This window comes from Harmonia axyridis, chromosome 5, assembly GCF_914767665.1.
Source record: "Harmonia axyridis chromosome 5, icHarAxyr1.1, whole genome shotgun sequence".
Lineage (NCBI taxonomy): Eukaryota > Metazoa > Arthropoda > Insecta > Coleoptera > Coccinellidae > Harmonia > Harmonia axyridis.
The window spans coordinates 26,180,121-26,208,003 of record NC_059505.1 but is presented as its reverse complement, the minus strand read 5'-3'; the positions used below and the strand labels follow the sequence as shown (position 1 = coordinate 26,208,003).

The following is a 27,883-nucleotide window of genomic DNA, read 5'->3' as shown; positions in this document are numbered from 1 at the left end:
ATTTAGAAAGAAAACAGAAAAAAAAACTATATGAGGAAAAAACCTCAAATACCTTCTTCATTATCTTCAAAAACAAAAATAATCGAATCATAAAAAAATGGAATTGATATTTCTTCTAGGGAATAAACCTTCTGTATTCGAATAATGTAGTAAACAATCAGTTTTTTTGCCATATTGGTATATTTTTTCTGTTGAAAATCAAAGTGCCAGAGAAACTAATATATATAGTATACAAAGGATAATTGTCGTAGAGTGAATATAAGAATGAAGATCTGTTTGAATTGTTTTTTTGTATAACTTTCAATTTCAAATTATTAAATGGGTTCCATGTGGTTCACAAAATGAAGAAGGATTTCCATTGGCATATCTATCAGATATCATAGAATTCAAATTACATATACCATCCTCATTTGGTGGTATCTCCTTTCAAAGAAAACTTGGGGATATCTGTGTTAAAAAAATCAAAAATTAATTTATTTTTATTATACATTCAGTCAAATCAATTTTAAAATTACTACTTTTATGAGTAGCTAACATTTTGATGCAATATATACAAATGAAAAAAAGTTAGACATTACAAATTAACGAATCATTCTAATGTCTTCATGATTCTTTTGTAGGCGGGAATACATAGGCTGGACTCAGTTTTCGGAAATCTAAATATATTTTCTTATTTTTGCCGTTTAGGTGATCGACAATTTGTTGAAAACTTGGTCTCTCCTCTGGTTTTAATGACCAACACTTCAACATCAACGAATATAATTCGTCTGTGCAGATTTCTGGACGCATCAGTCTTATTTCTCTTTTCAAACTGTACAAGAGATATTCTAAAATGCAGTCATTTGAAATACTGTCGTAGGGAAAGGCACCTAAAAGAAAAAAGTTGATAATATTTATATTGGAAACATTTAACATTGAACAATTGATATGACAATTCAGCATTACATTCTCAAAGTTCTGCAGAAGAGATTAAAAAGTCGCATCAACTTTTTTGGTGGAAAAAGATACCAGAAACAATTTCTTTTTATTTGTTATACATAATATTTGTTTGAACCCAACGAGATCTCATCTGGTACTACGCTTCATTGAATCCAAAATCATTATAAATTGCGAACATCACATATAATTTTTTCGATATTCTGTTCCAAGTTTTTGTAGTTATGATGATGTTATCAGCTTTAAATTTTGTCCGGAGTTTGGAACTGCTAAGGAAATATTTCGTCATTTTGTTTGATATTCTTCTTTATTTTTCTCTAGTTCTGGTGAAGCAATCAACATAAAACTTTGAATAAGACTTCAAATAGTCATTCTAAATCTAGATGCCAATTTGGCGAGTCTTTCTCGAACCATATTACGAGGTACGCCCTCTCCCAGGAGTTTCGTTTCGAGATCGCTGGTGTACTCTTCAGTTAGGCTGTTCACCATCGTGGAGAGGTGACCCTGTTGCGTTGCAACGACCCCTTTTAAATCCGCCGGGGCCGAAGTAGTGTGGCCCGAAAACCCATAGCGCCATATGTGAGCAGATAGAGTCGGTTTTTTAAAACAAAATATTCTTCTATTTCTCATATGTGAAGTTTGTACAGACATGAGTGGAGGAATTTCATTTTTATAAGGGCAATTGAATAACGCAAAAGAATTCAAAAATGTACATTTTTTTGTTGTAATTGCTAAAAAAATTAAAATAAATGTGCTATCGTTGTATTCCGAATAAAATGACACGCAATTTTCACTGACAATATACAGGGGGTGCCATTTGAGAATAAAAAGTGAGGGGTAGCTATCACAGCGCTGTCAAATGTTAGAACCTTTCTTATACATCATTGGAAAGGTACTTTGATGTTATTCAAAGAGATTTTTTTATTTTTTATTATCTTGTCAAATAAGCTAGACATTGCCTGTATAGGATAACTTGGGACACCCGGTATATGGCCTAACGGACCATAATGAATTTGACCACGAATTCACCTTCAGAGTGTCAAACCTTATCGTTCAAGACGTTCAAGGCTAAAAATTCGAAAATTACGGACAAAACCAGTCAGTTTTATTCACCTAGTGTTCCTATTTCCCAGAGAACTACACCAAAAGACCAAACGTCGCTCTTGCTGGTGCAGGTGAATTTTTCAATTGATTCTGGTGCCATCCACCTCAATGGTTGTGGGCCGTCATTTCTATGGACGTAGTCTCCTATTCTTGACATTCCAAAATCCGAAATTTTCAGGATTCGGTTTTCATTTATCAACACATTTCGTGCTGCGAGATCTCTGAAAAATTCATATGGATTAATAGTTTATTTTCCTAAAACTAACAGTTCGTTTCAATCGCAGTTCTATAATAACTTCATTTTACCTGTGAACTAATGATATGCTCTCTAGAAATGCCATGCCACGAGCTATTTGGATTGCAAAGTTCTGAAGCTCATCATTACTCAAAGCTGGGGTTATTTTACTTGGTGTTGTAGGAGGAAGTGGGCTATCATCAGTATCATCGAACAGAACAGTTGATTCCGCTGAAAATATGCTATTGTGAAATATTATTTGAAAAGTACTATCATACAGGGTAAGTCTTCGATTTGTACATATATTTCAACCAAAGATGAATATTCTTGAAGTAAAAAAAAAACACTTTTTTCTTTACTATTTTCACCGATTCGTTTTTTTTTCTCACTTAGTATAGCAGGCATTCTGGAGTTGACCGGATTTCGATGGAATTTTATGTTTCGAAAAGATTCATCACATCAATAAAAACTTATATTCCAAAAGCCATTACCTTTCAATCCCATCTGCGAGATATAAATAAAAATTACATTTTTTTATGGATTTTCAATAGAATGTATCTTTTCAACCGTGCCAAATCGGAAAAAATGGAAGGAAATAAGTGTTTCCAATGACCTCAGGAATCTTCGGTTGAAATATATGTACAAACCAGACTTACCCTGTATATTGATGGGTGATAGGTACAATATAATTTTATAGGTATTGAAACGTTGATGGTAACACTCCTACCTTTGACTTTCATCAGAAAAACTATTGAAAAAATCGTCATAATTTCAATTCTATTGAGAATATAATAGGTAAGATATAATAATAATGATGATAAAACTAGTTTTATACTAACTTTCTGTTGGAGACGGAAGACTTGATGAAGTTTCACTGATTGTTCTGGTATTTGGAGATATATATGAGCCATTGCTTGTTGCATCGCTGTAATAAAATCACAAATTTAATAAAATTTGCCAGGATGAAGTAAAGGGTTATCAATTTCTGGTTCCGAAAGTAGAAAAACTTGAATTAAACACTCTTTTATTTAGAATACTAACCAAATTTTTCATTCAATTTAATGCTTGGACTATATGTGTGGAATACAACATTTAAATTAAAATTAAATCGAAGCATACTTTTAACATAAAGAAATAATATTATCCGTAATTTAAAAAACACAGCTTTTCAATAGTTCTCTGCGGAATAAATAAAATAAACGCCATTTCGAAGGAAAATGATTACCTACCATAGAAATAGTTATTGATGGAATGAATCGCGCACAAATTATTCGTGAGGATGCTGATGAAAGCAAAAAAAAATATGCATTGAGTTTGACAGAAAAAATAAAGAATAAAATAAAATTTCACCACTATATGTAGTGTCGCCTTTCAATCTACCAATTTTTCAATCAAAAATCTTTTCACAATAATTAATAATACTCAATACTTCTAAATAATATTTTGACCGATGTGATCTACTAAATTTGCTGTAAGTCTGTTAATCTACCTTTATAGATCTACGTGTACTGAGCAGATAGAATCTCTGAATATAATATTTCAGCAAAGCAATGTGAATCCATTAAAGTAACCTATCTCCCATCGAATAATTCGAATGCAGTGCGATACAGTGTGAAGTCAATAAAATGAAGATGATAATTGTGTCAGTGTACAGACCTCCAAATGCTACTATCGAGGTATTTTTTCGAATGTGTGTTATCCGAAAAAATTAAACCCAATAACATCATATTTATAGCAAGGTACTTCAACATTGAAATGAAGGAAGAGAATAACACTATAAAAACAGGTTATTCACTCTTTTGAATAATTTTTCTATTGAACCTCAAATTAATGACACTACCAGAGTAACTTATCTTCCAAAAAGTTCTTTAGATAATATATGTAGGTATCTACTAACTTTATGGGTAAGCTGAAAGCTGAGGTTTAAGAGTACCACATTTCTGATCATATAGCTCAAAAAGTATCTTTTGAAATGAGTAACACTTCTTAGAATATACTTTGTCGAAAAAGATTTTTCACTGATGAAAGCAAAGAACTTTTCCGAAGTAAACTGTCACAGCAAGCATGAACAAATGTTAATCTGTCCGAAAAATATCAATGAACAATGGCGTGTTTTTCAGTAATCAATTTATAAGCCTCTTCAGTGAATGTTTTCGTTTAACTCTAGTACACAAGAAAAAGAAAATTCACTTTAAACCAAATGCTACCATAAAATAAACAAAAAATTGTTTGGATATTTTACTAGTTTTATCTGAATACGATTCATCATACAAAAATCAGTATACTCCTTGTAAAAAAAAATATGATAAATTGTTAAAACTGAAAAAATATGGAGTTTTCGAGAAGAGAATAACAAAATTGGATTGTAAGATGAAACCTATGTAGGCTATATGCAAAGAATTGACAGGAAAAAATTTAATAGAATTCAACACGAAATATGTAATTCAAAAAAATTAGCCATTGACTTCAATGATTACCTTGTTGATATTTTACAAATTATTTCTGCTAATCGGAGCAATATGCCTTTCGAATGCATTATTCAAATTCTGGAAAATAATTGCTCTGTATTTCTTAAAGCGGTCACCCCACATGAACTTGTAGATTTGTTTCATCAAATCCGAATATTTAATCTGAATTTTCTCATGTCGTTTTTGAATGGAATTGATTGAAATAAATATAAAACCACCACTATATTTACATATTCCGTTTCAGAATTGATTGAGCATTCAGAAAATATGGTAAAATATTATAAAGTATATTTTGCAACGAGAAATGAAGAAACAATTGGTGAGAGAAATTGTCTTTGGACCTCAGCATTTTGAAAACCAGTCAAATTTGCAAAAAATTTTTTTTTGGAAAAATGGTTTTTCTTCAATAATTCTTCATGCCTTAGTTTGATAGTTTTCTCGATAACATATTTGTATAGCCCGTGAAAAATATTATCATTGTGATGGGTCGCTTTTCAATATTGCTCAAAGGATAAGGCACAAAATCCAGTGACAGCCTACACATAATTGAATTTGCCAAACTCAGGAAATACTTCGAGAAATATAGAATTCATATTCTCCTAGTTGTAAAAATAGCTATATCGACTTACCCTGGAAAAATGAAATGTCCATTCCTCTTTCTGAGCAGCCACTCGTTCCTGAGATCTTTCAGATAGCTTTTCAGATCACCACATGCTACAAACTCGAGAAGTATCATATATGGTTTTTTAATTGAACAACATGCTAACATTTTCACAACATTTTCATGGTTTCCATGTGATGCAATTTTCCTCAACGTACTAATTTCTTCTTTTAGCGCTTGTATTTCGTCTTCGCTTGCATTGTCTGTGAATCATAGAATGATTGAGCTTAGATGAATAAGGAAAAAAATCAATAGATAGTCGAATTATTTGGATTTGTGCGCATTTACATAAGGATATTTCATGTCTTTTCTTACCTTTCACCATCTTTACAGCAACAGTGGTGAAACCTTTTACTGTGTTGAGACCATAAGCTCTTGCTCTATATACTTGTCCAAAATTACCTGGTTTTGGTTCTGAGTTCGGCTCGAATTCCAATTTTTGGAATTTCAAGGAAAACTCGAATTTGTCGCAGTTCTTGAAATAAAAACTAGAGTCATACTAGGACAATTCAAATTCGAAAATTGAACTTACTTGTAATTCTAAAGGAACATATAATGTGTTGTATTCAATTCTTCTGCGCATGCTGTAAATATTAAAATTTTATTGTATAAATTTTTTTGCTTATAATCCAAAGATGTTTTTTGGTCGGAACAATAAATGGAATATGAGTTGAAATATTATTTCATAGTAAAATACAAAAATGTGGGAACTTCCACATTTGCATCGATTAATGAAATATAGATATTTCTTCAATTTTGTGTGTAGGTATTTTGTATAATCAATACCATTGCCTAATAACGTTCATCTAATGTTAGCTATGTAGATAAAAAAAAATTCTGCTACTCACATGTTTTTATCATCATCTGACCTTGGAAGAGGAACTTGTTTTTGTTTCCCAAATAAATGTTTTGAAAAATGTACAATTCTTGAACGAAGACATGGAATGCATATACATATTGTTGGAACGATAGTGAATAACAGAATAGAAGAGGCAATAATAACTATAAGCATGCCAGGCTCTCCTTTAACTGAAAGAAATACATTGAAATATCACGTCTAAATATCGGTAAATCGAATTGAATAAAAATTGAATAAAATAATATAATATTTGGTTTTTTTGAAGAAGATATTTTGGCTAGGCGTTCTCAGCCATTTTTCTCTGTCGGGGATTGTCGTATTGAAGCCTGGGACCACTGATGATATCGTCAGTATGGAAAATCAGTGGTCCCTGCCCTATACACCTCTGATCTTCATAGCGGAGCTTGATGACTGGCCGTAAAATGGTTGGGTTTATGTCCCAAGTATTAACGTTCTTCCAAAAATTGTACAGCCTTTGACGACATCTCAGGGGTAGTAAAGAGTCATCACAGGCACAGAATTATTTTAAATATTTTATTGATGATGATATGTTCAAAATTAGAGAAACAGGTAAAGGAATCATTGTTACGGATTAAATTAATCTTATAGAGTACTCACCTTCGAAATCAAACGAAGAAACGTTAGAACATTCTTTTTCATTGATGAAAGTAGCTACTAATCGGTACATGCCATTTTTTTTTAAGCCAGAAAAATTCAAATAAGTGTAGTTAGAGCTGAAGTTATTTCCAGTGATCATATGATTGTTGAACACACTGTAAGGTACATCTTCTAACCTGTGAAAATTTTCAATTATACCTGAGTTTGTTTTGATATTCAATTATCATAACTATTTTAACGATAGATTGAGAAGAAACGAATAAAACAAAAATTCCTTGCACTCGAAACACAAAAATTACTTAGAGTGAGCCACTCTAACCAATTTTAATACAATATTGTAATAATGTGTTTTGGTAACAAATTCATCAGCACCATACATATAAAGTACTTAATATTTATTCCACCAAACATAATCCGACGATGAAAAAAAAACTTCATCTTTGAAATCAAGAAATAGAAATGTTAATTGTGTTTTTTTCGTTTATTTTATACTGTTATGTGTTCACATAAATTTCACTTTTTTCGAACGGCCCACGCATGAAATGCCTCCATTTCAGATATTTTATGAACATTGGCAGTTTTAAGTTTTCGATTGATTCATATAAGATTCTCATGATTCTAGAATTATACCAACCTATATCCTATATTTATAATTGGGTAAGTCTTGTTTCTCTCATTTGTCTTATAATTCCATCTTATCTTATATCTCCCATTTTCTTCTTTCACCACGTCCGTTATTTCGGCATTTGGTTTATTTCCTATACATAAGTCTGGAACTTTGTAATTTGTTGTCACACAATATCCGTCATTCAGTTCGAAATCTATCATGTAATCGCATCCTACATCAATAAAACTGTGAGGGAATTCAGCTCTTGGTATGACCAAGCTAGTTTCCTGTAAAATAAGAAACAAATGTGTTTATATATAATTCTGGTATGAGATTTTTCCTAGTATGTGATGAAATAGATTTTCTGTATTGTTATTGAATCTTTAAACCTCAATTCAAGGGCTTGATGTGTGATGATTTGTTCACGAAAAGGTGAATGGCAGAGCGTTTATTTAGGTAGTAATTTTTTTCATTAAAATTATAAAATTAATACGATGACTCACTGCTAAACTGAAAAGAAATTCCTCTCGGTGATTACAACGTGGTACCTTAGAACTAATGACGATGGATCCGCTGCTATTAATATATTCTGAAAAAAATAACAATTAATTCTGTGCAACATTCTGATTTCTTGTTTAACGATTCTAAAAAGTCAGCACTCTAAACTAAATTATTTTTGGGTTTCCCGAAATTATATTTATCAAATTTTCTAATCAAAAGAGCTAATATTCCTTTGTAATATTCAATGTGCCAACTTGAATACCCGCGTATTTCCCCAAATTAAATTAAAGTCGAATGAATGGAGCATGAAATATTGTATGTAGGTATACCTCTTGGGTAGAGCTGAATTTTGTTTGGGACTAGCCTAGACTGAAAGCTCATAGTAAATTTGATCAAAATCGGATGAGAATTGTGTAAGTAAAATTTTGAAATCGGAAACCAAAAGGTTTAATCAATGAAACTACAAGCTTTGGTATACTCGGAAGTAATAAATCTCAAAATAATATACCCCCTAACATCACAGATACCTTCAGGTGAAGCAGTCTCGAACTAGTAAGATAATAATAAAAATATCTGAGAAATATATTTTTTCATTACCTGGTTTCACAGAAAATGATATATTGAGTCGAATTGCATTCTTCCTATATGCATATATTGATACATCATCCAGAATTTTATTTGGAAATGTATCGAAAGTATCTGAAATAGAAGGAGATCTCTTCAAGTAGGTATGTACCAACAAAATAATTGTTTTCAGAATAACTTCCACAAATTTCTATCTAATCTTAACTGTGTGTTTACATATTATGTTATGTAAATTAAATTAGTTATTTTGTCCTCCACGGTTGAACCAAAGAAGGTTTTTTTTTTGTAGTGGGAATAAGGACAAACACAAATATATTATGTTATGTTATGATCAAAATTGTCTCAGAACAGGAAAACACCATTATATTGCTATTGCCGTTGAATTGACTGAGTTAAATCTTAACAACTATTCAAAATACGAATAATATACAGGGTAAGTCTTTGAGTTGTACATATATTTCAACCGAAGACACTTTTTTCCCTTACTATATTATCCGATTAAATTTTTTTTCTCACTTTGTTTACCGGGCTTTCTGGAGTTGATCCGACTTTGTTGGAATTTTATACTAGGAAAATTTTCATCCCATCAACTGCAATAGCAGGGTTTCTTCCAAAAATTGAAAAAATTGATCAAGCTATTTCCGCACAAAAACAAAATTAATCCGCACTGAAGAACTTAGTGAGAAATGTTGTGTACACCCTTAATTGAAACGAAAAATATAAAATTTCATAAAACAAACTTGCCCTTTTACAATAAGAAAACGCTATTAATAATATAAAAAATATTATGTTACATACCTTCCAAAGGAAAATGTTCACATGGTCTTTTCTCTGGAAAAAATACGTGAGTTTATTCATAAAATTTTGAAATAGTCTCTTATGAAAAAAGCTGATTATTCAAAATATATTTTTACCTGGAATTTGATAATACGTCTGTACGCAGAAGTTTTCAACTATGAAAACTAAGCTGTAATTGCATCCTGGTTTCAAATATTCGTCGGACTTTTTTAAGCTGGGAATAGTTACTGATTCCTGCAAAAAAAAATCGAATATTTCCAATCTATCGACGTGAACCTCTGAGAAAACTTTTACCGAAATTAATTGAAACTCACCTTCAAATTGAATATTTGTTCACTATGAATGAAGCAGTTATTACCTTCAGATGAAAGTATAACTTTACATGTATTCTCGAGATAATCTGAAATTGAATTAAATTTGAAGGAACATTCGACTGAAAAAAAAATGAAACTCACCTTTTGTAGGCCAAAGCCTGATTCTCAATTGAGTTCTTTGATCTGGATCTTCTTTTCGATCGATTTTCACATTTTTTTGAAATATTTTGTTTGGAAATGACGATGAACCTGAAAAATATCAATTTTTGAAATTTTAGTAATAATTTCCATTTTTTTATTTCCATATTCTATCTAATTCAATCCAGTAATAAATAAATTCGCCTGAGAGACTATCAAAAAGCAAATTGCATTCAATTGCCGAGTGATACATGCTCTACGCAATATTCACTTACTTTCATTTGTCGAATTATTGTTGTTGCATTGGTATGAGGCCTGCAAAACATAACATATAATGAACATAGTATATTTACAGGAAATAAAATTCAATGGTTTATTTACATTCTTTAGCGTCCCACTTGTTTTCTAACAGATGTCGGTGGCATCTTTATAATATCAATAACATCTGAACTTGAAGATTTAAAATCAAATGAGATCCGCAGTCAAGATCAAGATCTTTGAACTCACGAATTACCTACTTCTTCCAGTCACTGTAATACAGTGACAAGGGAGTGATCCATCAAAAAAATTGTGAATAATGTATTAGTAACTCGCTTTAATTGGATTAGTTTAGGAATCACAGTTCTATATTGGTCTAGAATAATTTTAGCTCTGAGGGGGTACTAAACTAACATCGACATTTCAAATGGAATCATCCTGTATATTATATATTTGTTCGGTTGACTGTAGCCTTCTTGATTTCTATTGAATAATTCTTCAACCAATATTTCATGGAAAAACGTTCGAATGAAATACAATAAATAATCTACACTACACATGAAGTGTTGATGAAACTGTTTATTTTACACTTGTAGAACATGCAGAAAGAGATGTTTTGATGTCTGAATTTTCTACACATCCGGAGGAAGTACGAGGATAGAGGATTTGCGTTGAAATAAATGAATACATTCAAAATGTTATCTTTTTTGAATTTGCAGGCTTCCACAATGTTCGTTCCGCTTTAAGTCTTATCCATAAAAAAAGATTAAATTGTTCTTCAATCGCTTACATTTTCTTATTTTCATTGGTTCCAAGTCAGGGTATACCTATTTCATTAAAAAGAACATTCTGCATGTTCTTGCAACAATTTGATCGCATTATCCGTGAACAATAACCAATTTCATCAAAACTTAAATGTTTAATTATTACCTCGCATTTGAATCCTATTTCAATAAAATCTCCATTAATAAATTCAACAATATTTTACAATGTTTGCCGGTTGTCAGATTATCATAATATACATGACATTTCATGGATGCCTAATACAAATGTACCTTAATAATGCCATTATTGGCATGAAAACTTGATTTCAATAAGGTATATACAATTTGGGTATAGGAAGATGTTATAGCTTTTGAAAGTAAAATCAATACATCATCTGAAAAAACGCATCATTTCTCCTCGTATTAGTATGTTTCAGTAAAGCCTCAGATCAGGGCTGTCGCTAGGAAGGAGGCAGGGTTGGCGGTCGCCTAGTTTTGCAAAATTCAAGGGCGACATTTCGAGCTTGATCAACAAGTACCGAATGAGATTTAATTCGGTCAGCGACAACAGGAACGAAGACCGACAAATTTATTCAACATAAAAACCCACCAAAGATTATTATGCATTATACTCATAAATGTCCAAATGTCGCGTAATCCCCTCACCTCCCTGTTTACGAGTTATTGGCGCTGAAAAAACACATTCACTCTTCAGGATTGTCGGCGTTCGCTTTGCTGAACGTTGTCGAATTTTACTGCCACTTCTGGATTATTTTTCTTTTCAATTCTTCTATGAGAATATGGATTTCTTAGAAGAGAATGCAAAATATACGGAAAACACTTCCATTTCACCATTTCCAACTTATGCTCCTAAAGAAATATTAGAAGTTTTTCTATTTTATAATAATATTTTCCATTTTTATTATGAAACTAACTAGTATTGGGCGTGGGTGCATTCGAATTTAAAATAATGGTTCGTCCGCACAACCTGATTGTTATACTCGATAATTTTAAAGAAAAAAAAAACAGAAGGTTCAAGCTTTTTAAAAAGTCAAAACTGAGCAGAAGAGCCTGGGCTCTTCTGCTCAGTGGCATTATCTACTTCTTCCGAGAAATCTGGATTCCTACAAATATGTAATAAATATTTTTTTTTATTTCAACGAATTTCAATAATGATTTTTTTTATCAAATTCCCTTATCTTAAACATCTTTGCATCGAGAATGTCTGCGATATCTCTTCGAATTAAAATCATCCGGTTGTATTATTTAATTTTATCAAAGAAAAAAAAACGAAAAGATCGAGTGTTTTATGAAGTAGAAACTCGGTAGAAGAATCCGAAACTTGAATTGAATTAAAATATTTCATCATTTATTCATAAGAATTCAGTTGGGCACGTTTATTATTCATTACATTTCATGTTTCCTAAATCATCTAATCGATTCAAATTTTAATCGGTAAAAAATGTTTACACCTAAAATAATTGTTTCCTTTCCTAAAATACTTTTCATAAAGAAAATGTGGAGTTTTTCACAACCAAATCTATCAATACAAATTCACCAATCCAATCAAATCCACCCCCTACCTTTTTTGGCCAAAAACGCTAGTATGGGCTCTAGATCCCGATTATCCAATATTAATTTTTAGCATTCTGCAGAGTTGGCTTCTGTAAGGGCGGCAAATTGGGTCTCTGCCTAGGTCGGCAATTTGGCTAGCGACATCTCTGTCTCGGATTTTTAACAACGATTAGGTTATACGTAAATAATAGATACTCGGCTCGGGATATTAGTAATCCATACTCAGCAGCTTTCTAGGATTCAAAGTACTGAAGTTTTGCACGAGAAAAATTAAATCAATCGGTTATTCGAAAACTACTGGAGATAGAAATGAGAAACTTGATACAGAAATAATCTAGAGCCTACGGCCAACCGAAAAGAGTACCTAATAATTTACGGGGTGTTGCATTTAAAATATCGAAGTCGTTATTATCTACTTACTGATATAAGTTGCAACAACGAAGTTGAAAATATTCAAATACTTAATACTAGCTGACCCGGCGAACTTCGTACCGCCCTACAAACTTAAGTCGCAGAACCCGTAATGCGACTTAAGTTTGTACGTCTGATTGCCGGCATTTTTAGAAACAAAAAATTCAACTGAAAATAAAAAAAACTAAATTCCTATTCTTTTGTAAAAGTATGAAAATGGTCTATCAAAACTTTCCAACACTATATTAATTTGACTAACCTTTTTGAACAAACACTTCAGAAAAAAACGCACTCTACAAATTATCCTGTAGAAACCAATGTGAAAAGTACACTAAGAAATGGTAAATGAATTATGTAGGTACATATTTTGTTATTATAACTCCGACCACAGACCAACTCTGACCGATATATTTGCAAAGAGCATGTAAACTACGTTTCTTTGTTTTAATGTCAACTACGTGAATATTACTGCCAGTGACACATTATTTTATTAAGAAAGTTTGCAAAGAGCATGTAAACTACACTTCTTTGTTTTAATGTCAACTACGTGAATATTACTGCCAGTTAGACATTATTTTATTAAAAAAGTGAAATGTTCTAGTTTCCTGTGCAACTTTCGAATTTTTTCTTACATAAGAACCTTCTCCTAATAATAACAAATACAACAAAAAAAGAATTAGTGACATCGGTCCAGCCATTCACGCGTGATGCCGTGACCAAGGGAAAAGGGATTCATTTTTATATACAGGGTCCGGCAAAAAAACCTCCCCGGTTTGAGTAGGCCACCGCGTGAGTTGTAGTGGGGGTAGAGATCGGGAGGGGGTATTGTTCCATAGCGGCGTACGTGCCATTTTCATTTCATTCATTTCATTTTGCAAAACATTCCCCCAGATGCTGTTTTCATTTCTTCTGATGAAGCCCACTTCCACTTATGTGGAACTGTTAACAAACAGAATTTACGCTACTGGGCTACAGAAAATCCTAGGGAACTGCACCAACAACCACTACACAGCCCAAAAGTCACAGTTTGGTGCGCAGTTGCGGAATTTGGTGTGGGGACCGTACTTTTTTGAAGAAGATGGACAAGCAGTAACGGTCAATACCGATCGCTATTGTCACATGATAGAGACATTTCTCCGACCCAAGATAAACCAGTTTGTTTTAGACCATCAGGAAGAAGAAGTTTCGTTCCAACAGGACGGAGCCACAGCTCGGCGGTCCATGGAAATGTTAAGAGAGTTGTTCCCTGGACGTCTTGTTTCTTTAAGAGGAGACATTTCCTGGCCCCCAAGGTCACCCGACTTATCACCTTGTGATTTCTTTCTGTGGGGGTACCTAAAGGCTGAAGTGTACAAACATCGTCCCAGAACTCTGCAAGAACTAAAAGATGCCATTAGGCAGGAAGTGGCAGCCATTCCAAGGGAAGTTACACGAAGAACTATGGACAACTTCAGGGAAAGACTTCGTGAATGTCTTAACAATGGGGGACATCATTTATCAGACATAATTTTCAAAACCAAGTAAAGTGTACTAAGTGATGTAAAATGGCATCATATAGGCTATTCACAAATATAAGTAATTGTTCTATATGTTTCTTATTCTTTTTGCAAATGCCTATTGAAATCAGGGAGGTTTTTTTGCCGGACCCTGTATGTATATAGATTAATGTTTTGAAATTTAGTGAAATATTATTCTTTTTATTTTTTGATGAAATTTGCGAGACATTCCACTGGCGAAAATCTTGGAAATTGCAGTTATTCTGTTAGTGTTCAATATCTTATGTTTGTACATAATGATTCTTGAAGATTCAATAAATATTATTATCACAAATTCAGCAGACGAAAATAATTTTTCGAGAATGAACAGCTGCCGTAACTTATCGATAGAGTACGTGACTGTCAATTTCACTCCAGGATGGAACCAAACATGTCCAATTGGGATTTAGATAACTTCGCAATAATCTCCGGAGAACATTTCCGATGGAATAAACACTTTAATAAGTCAATAAAATTATTTTCTCACCTCATGGCATTATCTAATCAGATTGAATGTATTCAAATAAAGCGGATAAATATCTGAGAGCGAAGTTCCTTCAATATTTTTTGTGGGTCTTGGGTTTTGGTCAGTGAAATATGTTTTGATTTTTTTCGATATTCTGCTTGAAATTTGTATTATTTTTATTGACCCGATCAAAATAAAATTTTGTATTGAATCAATCAGATCAGATCTGTGTTCACGGAAATATTGGGTATTTCTTTTCCAATAAAATTCAGCAATTATCTACAGGGTGGCCACACTTTTAATGGGATTGTATTGGTAACTTTTAAACCATAAGAATTAGAAGGTCGGTCAAATGGAGAAAAAGTTGCATGCATAGAAGCATTATTAAGCAGTTCAAACAAATCGATATTATCAGGGACGGTTATTGAGATATCATAAGAAAAATAAATTATGTCATTTTGATTTTTCTTTTTTCCCATTTTATTTCAAATATCATCAAAAAATGTTACAGGAATTTTTTATTCGACAGTAAATTATCCTCAATTCAACGTAATCAGATTTCGTATCCAACGTTTCGTACTCTCTGGGCCACCCTCAACCTCATTTTTTTCAATACGAACCTGCATATTTTATGACATTTCTCGAAATAACTTTTAACGCTGAATTCAACGATATACCATACAATGTCATTCAAAGTAGATTTTCAGGTGATTTTGACCCTCATCCAAATTTAATGGTGTGTATGTAAGAAAAAACAAGTCTATTAACGATATCAATGTTCTGAATCAAATTCAATCGAACCCAGAAAAAAAGTCGAGAAAGGTGGCCTGTGAATGAAATTTTTCAAAAACTGCTGTTAATAAAATAGTCAAGAGACGCGAATACAATAATTTTAAATTTGAATACCAAGCCTTGCAAAAATTATATGGTAATGATCTCAAAATAAAGTTCGATTCTGTAATTTGTTTCAACGGAACAAATGACAAATACAACAATAGTGATACCTCGCGAGAAAATTGAGAATGTTTTGGAAGGTATTCAAGGAGACCAAACAAGCAAATGTATAAGAAGTATGGGTAAAGTGCATTTTACAAAATGGTGGACATTTCGAACACTTACTTCATTAATTTTCATTTACTTTCGAATAATCATTTGATTTTTCTTTCATTAAATGATACTTTCGTTCAATTATTATGAATTGAAATATTTAAATGATTATTATAAAAGAAGAACCAAGAAACCAGTAAACTGGTTTTTTGCTTTGATTCTAATATGTTTCATTCAGTTCAAGATGGGTAAGTTGATTTTCTCATCGAAATTTATGGCATATTGCATGTTGTTAATTAAACTAAATGAAGGTAATACAGATCCGACCCAAAGAAAATTGGATAAGGGTCAAAATCACCTGAAAATCAACTTTGAATGACATTGTATGATATATCGTTGAATTCAGCGTTAAAAGTTATTTCGAGAAATGTCATAAGATATGCAGGTCCGTATTGAAAAAAAATTAGGTTGAGGGTGGCCCAGAGAGTACGAAACGTTGGATACGAAATCTGATTACGTCAAATTGAGGATAATTTACTGTAAAAAAAAAATTTCCTGTAACATTTTTTGATGATATTTGAAATAAAGTGGGAAAAAAAGAAAAATCAAAATGACATAATTTACTTTTCTTATGATATCTCAATAACCGGCCCTGATAATCTCGATTTGTTTGAACTGCTTGATAATGCTTCTATGCATGCAACTTTTTCTCCATTTGACCGACCTTCTTACTCTTATGGTTTAAAAGTTACCAATACAATCCCATTAAAAAAGCGCCCAATCTGTATATAATTCTGTTCTGATGATTAATTTTGTATGGAATTCTTATTTCATCCATATATCCAAATCTTAAATCTGTAGGTTGAGTGGCCATGGAAATATTGGGTGATATTCCTTCGATATTCTTCTTGAATTTCCTCTGGTTTTGGTCATAAAATCAAAATTTTTTATTGAAAACTTAGTGGACTTGAGATATTCTTCGAAACAAAATGAATTATTAACTATTATTTGAATGAGCAGTGCTTTTCACTGGAAATCAGTAATGAATTTGAATAGGATGGATCATCCAAAAAAAAGGTTGAGTTCGGTTAGGAGATAATAGGGACATTTTGGTAGGTATTTGATATATTTTTCAATAATATAATGATATTTTTTCAATGAAATAGAACTTGAAAATAAGAAAGGCTATAAAACAGTCTCTCCAGGAAAAAAAAGAAGGTACTTATACAAATATTTACAGAACTATTTGATTTTCAGAGAAGATTACTCGGAATGACATTTCATACTTTGCTATGTGGGTATTAATAATATATATTATTCAGTTAAATCTACAATTTTTTTCTTTTTCAGTCAACAAAACGTATTTCTGTATAGAATCAATCAGTTGGTACAATATTTATACTCAATTTGTTTGGCCTTCAATACTCTTTACTCACCACTGTCGAAGTACATATCGCGCAGATGAAAAATACGCTCACAGCTATCGACCTATTCATGATGATATCCCTAGTTTACCCATTATTTCTAGTTTCAGGTTACTCAGCTGAATATCCTCCTTGAATTCAATTCATATCTGTAAAATTAATATTGAATTAAAATAATTCACTGTACTATCCTATACTCTTTGACAGTTATTTGTTACAAAACATGTGCGAAAAGGAAATCAAATAATACTTGAATTCTTATTTTTTGTGAGATTTTAATGATAATGAGTAGAATGAATCTTCGTAAACTGGTACTTTCTGTTCAAAATGCTTTTATTACCGAAATTCCGGGATAATATCTCTTCAGAAATTATATTAACCATAAAAATTCTTGGCTGTGTCATGACAATGTATGACAACTAAATGAAGAAGTTGAGTTTGGATTTATTGAAATTTCAAGGAAATAGGTCTCCCCGCATTTATTGAATATAAATTCTGAATCTAAATATTCAAAAAGAATTAATTCGTCCTATAGTGGAAGTCTTTGATACTGCAAATATTCAATTAAATTCAACTAAGTACCTAAAATTCGACGACAAGCAAGTGTAACACTAAAATTGAAAAGTATTATTTTAGACAAATTCATCTCTGATTGGCGAGAGTAAATATTTAACTATATTAAGGTAGAATGAATACTATACATTTTTTTACACCTTGATTTCACGGAATAACCAGAACTTTCTTAGGATGAGAATATCAAAACATTAGGAATGATAAAAGCCAGGAATAGAAATGTAAGAATGCTCTTATCACCAACATACTACATATAGAATTTGATTGAATAACCACTCTTTACAAATTCAATCTGCAAAGGAACGACTCAGAATTCCTTGAAGGACTTGAGGAGATTGACGAAATTTCCTTGTAAGGAACCCAGTGAGGAGTTGAAAAATATTCTTGCTAAGATTCAGATACTTCTTAGATCTCGCAGTGTCAAAGTTTCGAAGAAACTTTTTGAAATGATCCATCCCAGACAGATTTCGAAGAGAGAAACATCTCTTTCGGTTTTTTCCTCCTCCTGAAACTCTTTCTTATAGGTATATTTGCTTATACTACAGAAAGGTTCTGGGCCAATGAAAGGAATTTGTGCTCCTTTTCTGGCAAGTTGTGGGCCTCTTCATTTCCTTTCATTCCTGAGTGACCGGAACTTAGACTAAAAAAACCTTGTTATTCTTGCCTATTTCGTTGAGTTTTCTTCGGTACTCCGATACCATCCCAGAATCGTTGATATGTGAGCTCATGAATGTATCGCCTTATCACATTTCTGATTGGTTCTTACTAAAAACACACTTAGACAGCGGCCTACCTATAGTGAACATTTGTGCCAGTCCCCATAGTAGTTTGAGAACCATCCGTGTACCACCAAATGGTATTCTTTTTGAGAACTGAGATTTAATAATAGTATTTTAGTGAAGGTTTTTTCGATGCAAATTTTCTTTATCATGTCCTCACTGGGAAGGTTAGCTGATGGTATGTGATTGGCTTGGGAGGACCAGGCTCTCTGATTCCGAATTCCCTCATTGCTTGTATCTACCTTCCAGGGATAGTCTTGCATTGACCTTATGGGCTCTATCTATTACAAGATGAAGAGGTTTGAGATGTGTAAAGTTCTCCAATGCCCTAGTTGGGCACGTTCTCATAGTTCCAGTGATACAAACACAGTCTTACCTTTGTATTATATTATATCAAGGGCTTTTCTCGTCCTCAATCGTTTGTGAGTCATCTGTCATCATATTTTATATGAATAGTGCCAGTTCATTCCAAGTGTGTAATGCCATTTCACAATTGTAAGAAAAAATCTGTTTTAAATATTCGATAAATCAGAAACATGTGAATATAAGTATGCTTTCGACTGAAAAAAGCACATCAAAGTCGATCAAAAGTAAAGGTGACTGTGTTTTTTAAATTATGCACTCTGAATTATTTGATAATTCAGGATGTGTACAGTATTATAGTCTTCAATTAGGACTCATATTATATGACTCCTATCAATTACGATGATTCAGAAGTATTTTAAATCGCATGCATCCTGACCTGTCATTTCATGCTAGATCTGTCATTTGTCACTCGTATACCTAACTGATTCTAGAACACTCAAAACACTGACTAGGTTGTACACAAATTGGATCATTTATATTTCATAAACAAGTTTGTGAAGTACCTATACCAGGAAGACGGATTAGGATCAACATTGGAGATTTCTCCATTCAGTGAATTATACATAATAGAATAATTTCTGGATATTCGGGCTAATAAGTTCAACGGTTCAATATAAATTCACAGCTTCTTTAATTCCTGGAAATGTGGATGATATGTCATCTTCACTATCTGAACTCATTTGTAAACATTAAGTATAGTATAGTATCGTAGAATTAACTTTCTTGTTGACACCAATCGAATCGATGAATTATGACGTTGTATCCCTATAAAACGTCATCATGATAACACTCTATCTAGGGGAAATGCAGACAAAACGACATATGCGGACAAAATGAACTTTTAGGATTTTTCAAAATTGGCGCCGTATAGCTCCAGGTTACACAGTGATTCTGGTCTCGCTTGTGTTGACGACAATCCTGTGAAGGAATTGACATCCTAATGGTCGGTTTCACTGGTGTAATAGCCACAAATGTGTTTTGGTCGGTTGAATTTTTTTTGTTCACTCGGTTTCTAAATTGCTTCTGGAGAGTGTCATGACAATATATGTTGTATATTGAATTTATTCCTGTTATTACGGTTATGGCGTAATGAATAAGTTTTGAGATGAATATTGGTTTTGTTTTCAAATTGTACTTCGATATTATAAAAAGTGTATATCAGAGAAAATGACATACAATCCTGATGGAAAAAACGACATAGTATGTCATTTTGTCCGATACATGTAAAGAAAATATATTTTTGAAAATAATATAGAATTTTATAGATTGATTATCACGTGAACTCATTTTCATGCTATTTTGTTCATAGTTTGCATGCATTATACGTGATAGAACGTCAAATTTCTGGTATGTTTCTTGTAAAAAATTACCTATCGATTCCTGATGATTACAATATACCCGGAACTTCTAGAAGATCATTATCCTTTCGTAATGAAATTCTTCCACAACTTCCTCGGGGACAAAGCCTAATTTTGACAAAATCAAGGCTAAATCTGCTGCGAACAATCCACCCAAGAAGAAGAAACAAGAAGTAACTTAAATACTATTTAACGATAAAAAAACCCGGTGGTAAAGAAATATGGACCTTTGAAAAATAAAAAGTCGATAACCATGAAGAATCCGACATTAAACCGTTTAAAATTAAGAAAAAAAAGGGGTGACGATGACTGTCCCTGCATTAATTGCAGTGACGTTTTTTCCTTCCAAACCTGGTGATCAGTGGCTTCGTTGCATTCAGAGTTTTCACTGGGCTCATACATCGTTTGTTACTGTTTTTGAAACAACCAAAACGTTTATTTGCGAACTTAGCATTTATTATATATGTCATTATGTCCATTACGAGTGTGTTATTTGGCCCGTAATATACGGACAAAACGGATTTTGTTAGAAGTCAAAGTAACTCCTTATATCTTTTATTTTTCTAATTCAATTGAATTTTCAGCTTATAATACTTGATAACAATCAACCAAATTTAGTATTTAGCACCATAATGGGAGTATTATTGAAATAACTAAAAATATATGATTGAAAAACTAAACAGTATGTCATTTTGTCCGCATTTCCCCTATACTATAAGGATATAGAGTGTTACACTCTCTACAATAAGGATATATAGAGTGTGAGTATGGAATTTCGTGTTAATGTTCAGAGTTCAGAGAATAATGATTATTTACTAATGAATAATGAGTGTCATATTCATTTGGCAAATAATATGATCTATGCCAGCCATATGTGGTGTTAGAGAGATCAAATTCTACGGAAGAGACTGAATTTGTGCAGAGAACACACCGTACTTCTTGAAGTCGAGTGATCTATAAGACATTAATGAACAAAGAAGAATTTCGAACATTGTAGCAAATTTATATTGTAATAACTATATATGTAGTGATCGCTTGAACATCCTCTTTTCCGAATGAATTGAAAAAAAATTGATTGAAAATGCTGATTTATATAGGTATCCGCACGATCATTTATTAATCGAATACTAACTTTGAACCATTGACATGATCTGGTATATCAAAATAATGAAAATTTTCAATTTCTATGAATTACAGTAGATTATTATTTTTTTCTCCAGATGATTTATAAGGGTTATTTGTACTATTTTCATCCTGTAATGCAGGAATGCATCATTTACCTCAATTTAATACAAAAAATTTTTCAAAAATGCTCGTGAAATTTTCTCCCGTATTGATTGATATTCATATGATATTAGCACTGAGAATTGAGAATAAATTCTTGATAACTGAATCTGAATAAATAAATGATAAAAAGTGGGGGATAAGGAAGATAAATGTTTCTTTGTTGTACATCCGGAAATATATCCAAATGTGGAATACGACTACTTCATTTGTACTATTTGCTGATCCAGCTATCACCTGCGATAAATATTTGAAAATATGAGTACTAACTGATGTTTTGCCTTTCTTGAATATTCAAAAGTTTGGGATGGAATAGATAACTTTCTATATGCAAAAATAAATTATCGGAACTAATGAATACATTACTTCCGTTTTTAATTGATGGACTGATGTACCCAATATCTTGTCATTATTTGAGCATTCTAGCATGATATTCAGTTATTGGCTTGAAATGAAAAAAATTATCGTTTGCGTTTATAATAATAATAGATACTATAATAATATCATCTAATGAACTCACTCTTGTTTGATTTTCCCTGTAAAGATAAAATATAAATGAAATACTTGAATGAAACCACGATCACATTGCGTGAAACTTCTACAGGGAAATTCATACTTCAAATATTACGCTTAGCATTATTATTTTCATTTCAATCGCAGAATATATAGTCTTCAAATTTTATTAATTTTATTTTCAAATTCTCGATAACTTTTACTTTCAATACTATAATGTAAGAGTTAAGGTGGTGAAAGACATTGTACTTTTTTTATTAAAATAATACTTGTCTTCAATTTGGTGATTTCATATCGTTTCCGAAAAGTGATGATTTCTAATAACTTCTGGCAGGACAATGTCTGCTGCTTTTTGATTTTCAACATTTAAAATTATTTAATTAGGTTCTCCACCAATTTTCATTCCAATAGTTTTTGTATTACTCGAAAAAAGGGTTAATCGAGGGACTTTCAATCGATTTTTGTATTCAACCTACCTGAAAACGCAAACTATAAAAATAACAATTTCAATTCCTAAAGCTTATAATTGGGAATAATGATAGTAATCACTATTTAACATGATCAACGTTGAAGGCCATCGATCGAAGTCCTTCAGTCCATTACAAATAATGAATTAAAAGAACTTAAAACATAATCAAATATCGAAATTTCATATTGCAATACATTCCCTTCTAAAGAAAATATTTTGTGACTTTATAATAGGAATATATTAACAAAATTGTTTTCTTCTGCCTTTTTCTTGTCAATGTATTGTTTACGAACATGTAGGTACTTATAATTCTCGAAAAACTTTTTTGATCAATCGATCACTTATGGTGGATCCAAGAATGAATTGAAATCCAACATAAAATTATGACAATTACTACAATGAAAGTGTTATAACACTTATTGCCGGTTTCACATAACCTTGATTGGACAATCAACTCGTAGATTTGGTTAACAATTCCATGATGAAACCAAAACTGAACATAGAAATTGATTATGACAATCATAGAAATGAAAGTTCTGCAAAAACCAACATAAGGAACTGAATTTGAAAGGTAGATAAAATTTTGAATACTATATAATATTCAATTGTAACTTGTATGATGTAATGATGAAAATAATATATTCTATTTTATCCTGTAATTTTGATTATTTATCTACGTTTTGTTATTTTTATCCGATTTGATGACTTTCGCAACAAAGTGAAAATTATAATTTGTGAGATTTTCAGCATTCTTTAGAACGTGTCGGCAAAACTTCACAAATCTGAAAGTATATTTACTCAAAACAATTCGTCATTAAATAATAATACGCACGCATATGATTGTTTGTGATATCTGTAATATGGGATTTTGATTATTTCGAGAATAAGCTTGACGTTATCTCCTTCCAATTAATTGAACGATGAGTTTATCAGTCAACAAGGAACTAAGGAATATTTTTTTGTTTCAAGAAATTCAGTGTACTTTTAATACAGCATTGATCAAGCGATATTTACCTAATAGCATTCCAAATTGCAACTTCAAAGAACGAAAATCGCCATCTAATTTTAGCTTAAAAACAACTTGCACACTTTTCCAAGATAATTTTTTCACTGCCTTATTTCACTAAACTATAGATTTGATGGAAATCGACGGCACATATCCAAGCCTCGAAAAACACTGACACTCAATATTTGCTTTATCAGTTTAATCTTTCGAGTTTGAGTAGTTAGAAGATAAACACCTTGAGGATGTACTGCTTTCGCAATTGGAGGGAAACATACTGGTAGATTAAAACATTTTCATTATTTTTATTGGCAGGTTGTTTGCTTTTCGCGATGTAAACGTGGTTTTTAATAGCTCGTCTATCAAGGAAACTCTCTAATTCATTGTTTCTGGCTGGGTTGAAGCAAGGAGATCTGAAGAGAGAAAATACAAACTTTGTTATGACTGGCGACTGCGTGTTGCTGTCATTGGGGTTGATACTCGATTTAGATCGCGTTGATATCATGCTTTCAATTTCATCAATAGATAAGTTGATTTTAATTCAATCAATTTTTTTCGGACTAAACAATGTATTAAAAGTGCTTTTGATCGGTTGTCTCAGAACAGATTGCTCTATCGTTTCGTGACGATGACAGTTTTTGTGTGGTACCGACCGTCCATAAACACAATATCTCTAGAATGAGAGAACAAAGAATTTTGAAATTTTGAGAATAGACAAATCGTTAATGGACAAAATCCGACTGGGAGTATTGTGTCCGTGAACATTCGAAATCTTAATTCATTGATAATTTCCAAACTACAGAAGATTAGATCCGAACAAAATGTTGCATTTAGGAAAATCGTAGAAGACTGATATGTGTCTGCTTTTCAAATTAGTCAATAATATACTTTATGTCCCAGAAATTCTGGAATCTATCGATTTTAGAGTACTGGAGAGAAAACTAAGATCCTTTGAGTTATTCGCGGTTCCATTCCGTAGAATAAATATAACCCAAAATTCGCCACTCTGTAGAATGCTGTCCACATTCAATTCATTCTCATGTGGTGTTGATATTTTCAATGTTCAACTCTTAGAACATTAATAAGACGAACGGAAATCGCCTTGTAACTGATGCCAACATTCGTCACTCTTTGTCTGACGGGACACTATAGCAGTAGCGTAACACGAATTGATTAATTTCGAAATGATCAATTCATGCTCAAAAATAGTTTACAATGTGATTTATTCATAAAAATTCTTTCGTGTCACAAAAGGGTCAATGTTTTTTTCACAATGATTTAGCTATTGTGAAGTTATGAAATAAGGATTCCTGATAAGGCATTCAACAATCAAATCAGGTTTCTCCACGCCTATGGCTCGCACACACAATAGGCTAGATCGAATGTGATTGGTGACACTAAACTTCCATCTCTCTTGTATTCGGGATCGAGCACGAATGTTTAATTTCCGTTCCTTCTATCTATATTCTAAGGATCTCCCTAAAAATGCTTTGATGCATTGATATGTGAAGTACAGGGTGATTATATATATATATATATATATATATATATATATATATATTTTACTCAATATAGATTTTTTTTATAAATCTAATATAGCTGTAGCAAGTCAATGGCAATGCTTCGATTTGTTTTTTAAATTTATTGAAAATAAATTGTTGAAAATTTATTAAAAATCTATTATTGAAATTTGTCTATTTTTCTGTTCAATTATGTGTCTTTAATGATAATTTGATACCTTGAGCTCCTTCAGAATCAAATTGATGCTTCCTTTTGATATGTGAAACTTATTCTGGTAGCAAGACGGTGCACCACCTCATAGTTTGTGATCCGGAGAATTTCTCAATGCAAATTATAACATGTGGACCTAACCCGATTGAATACTTTTTTATGGGGATATTTGAATTGTAAAGTTTATATGGACCGTCTTCGAAATATTGAAAATATTCAAATCAGAATTAACGAAGAATTGGTAATCTCAACAACAAACCAAAAATCAAGGAGAACGCTCGAAAACATAATAGAAAATATCGATTGTGCGTAAAAATAAATGGGGGCCATTTTGAACACACAATTTGAATTTAAGTTTTTGAATGAATAAAATCAGTTGTTTTTTATATTCACGATTTCTTTGATATAATGAAATCGCAGCATTGTCATGTGGCGTTCTACAACTACTACCGCAGTGTAGTTTAAGACCCAACAAGGTCCAAACTACACTGCGGTTAAACTTTATAATAGACTCCCCCAAGAATTTAAAACGCTGCCATTCGCTCAATTTAAAGGGAAGGTGAAAAATTTGTTACTCAAGGAAACAATTTACGACTTGAGGGAATTTTCATCTTGAAATGTTATGAAATAGTTTGTATAAAATACGTCCTATGTTATATACCTATTTGTAAATTTTTGCTGTTGTGACTTACCATGTGATATTGATGGTGCATTTTTATGCTTGTATCTCTACATGTCATAAATAAATAGTAAATAGTTAACTATTTTAGATTTAGACGGACAAATCTATATTTTTCGAAAACTGACAAAAACAACCTCAAAAAAGTATATATATTTGAAATACGTACACCTGTACATTTATACATAATCTGGAAACTTACTAGCATCTTCAAAATATTGAATGAGATATTGAAAAAAAAATGATTCACGCGAAGTTATCATTCTGAAGTTATGTTCCAACTGGGAATTAATTAGATCATAGGTATTTATGGAAATATAAAACTTGAGCACCACTATCCTCTCAAAAGTAATTGATGATCTTAATCATAGAGTTCGATTTTTGTCTTAAATTCATATTTGTTTACTATATTGAGAGGATACGTTTACTTTTCAATTGATGTAATAACATTTTAATTCGTGGTATACTTTTCGTATTCCTTCATCCTGAATAAATAAATAGATATGTTGATTAATTTTATATTCACTCATGAACGTATAAAATTGGGTCTTCCAAAATTGATCTCATTATTTGTCTAAATTGTGTTAAATACACACATGAATCAAGAAATCAGGTCAACTTAATTTACTCTCGCGAATTTCTTTACATTTCGTTCAGTAAATTTTTTATGGTAGATCTCCAAATGTAATATACTAGAAACAGCTTTAAGATATTTGGAAGGTGTTCCAATAATATGTGCTATCCAAGTGTTAAAATGTATGTGTTTTCCTTGAATTATAAGTTTTATTTCTTTTTTAACTCGGAGAAAAGTGAAAACAAAATAATAGTTATATGATTGGATTATGAGAGTTTTAGGCGCATTCACCATAAACAATTTAAAGATTGTAAAACTCATAATAAATTCAAAATTCGGTAATCATAATTGTGTTATTTTTCCACACTATTCTATGGCCTGCCTCATTATTTATTCATTTGTTTTTATTCAAGTGAATAATAGCAATGTTTGATTTGACTCTTTCAGAACTAGGTTATCGGTATTAGAAGTGAAAATATGAACGATGTTACCAAATAAGTATGAATCTTTTTGTCCTAGAGTACTTGTCGAAAATTAAAGTCTACAAGTGAATTGTAGAAATGTAAGTGTGAACAAAAAATCTAAGGCCTTTCCTTGAAAAGTTACACCCTTCCAAAAGTTCTGCAAAACATTGTTTTAATTCTTTTTAGAAATTACTGGAATGGACAGAATGAAATTTTGTGGACTTATTTTACTAATGAAAAACTTACATATTTTTTTGATTTTATTGTTATCTTTCGAAGTGCTGAAACATTCACCCCTATTACATATTTAACTCTTTAACGAAAAAAATTTCAAGAATATGAGTTGAAAATTTGTGAGCACAACTTGTTCAACTACTGTTTTGTATTTGTAAAACCCATTTTCCCTAATAAAAACAACGTTATACGTGGATCTTCAATGAATAAATTTGCAAAAATCTAATAGATGGCTGCTATATCTTGTTTACATAACTTCATTGATAAAACATATCCACAAAGTAACTTTTCTTCAACTCATCAGCAATTTGAAGAAGGAATGGAAATTAATATTTTCTTTCATTTTTGGAAGCGTGTAACTTTCCAAGGAAATGCCTAAGACCTAATTGACATGAACGAGCCACTTCAATATTCGACAAAGATTCATCCTCTAAAACTTTATCATTTATTTGAAAACACCCTATATATTATGTTCTTGGAACGTTAATTACTATTGATTCCATATTAAGTTTACGATGTAAAAGCCCTTCTGTTTTCGTTAGGCTTCACCAT

At 31.7% G+C, this 27,883-nt stretch overlaps 1 protein-coding gene across 3 annotated transcripts; it reads right to left on the bottom strand.

Annotated features, from left to right (window-relative positions):
• Window positions 1–446: 446 nt before the first annotated feature.
• LOC123680799 (mast/stem cell growth factor receptor-related protein Kit-like) lies at window positions 447–24,053 on the bottom strand. 3 transcript variants are annotated; one of them, XM_045618895.1, is made up of 19 exons: window positions 23,661–24,043; window positions 17,317–17,453; window positions 10,100–10,139; window positions 9,828–9,935; window positions 9,687–9,772; window positions 9,489–9,606; window positions 9,373–9,405; window positions 8,587–8,688; window positions 7,992–8,077; window positions 7,516–7,775; window positions 6,882–7,057; window positions 6,253–6,433; window positions 5,937–5,988; window positions 5,720–5,879; window positions 5,373–5,607; window positions 3,115–3,200; window positions 2,347–2,506; window positions 2,050–2,261; window positions 447–869 (listed from the first exon to the last, which is right to left on the bottom strand). In XM_045618895.1, exons 2-19 carry the CDS (start codon window positions 17,374–17,376, stop codon window positions 604–606), a joined length of 2,421 nt encoding a protein of 806 aa, XP_045474851.1. In that variant the 5' UTR covers window positions 17,377–17,453; window positions 23,661–24,043; the 3' UTR covers window positions 447–603. The 3 variants fall into 3 exon arrangements, 2 of the variants coding, with proteins under 2 accessions (XP_045474851.1, XP_045474852.1); XM_045618896.1 differs by lacking the exon at window positions 23,661–24,043 and adding an exon at window positions 19,399–19,491; XR_006747568.1 differs by lacking the exon at window positions 447–869 and having other exon boundaries at window positions 2,129–2,261; window positions 2,347–2,517; window positions 23,661–24,053.
• Between the last annotated feature and the right edge of the window lie 3,830 nt (window positions 24,054–27,883).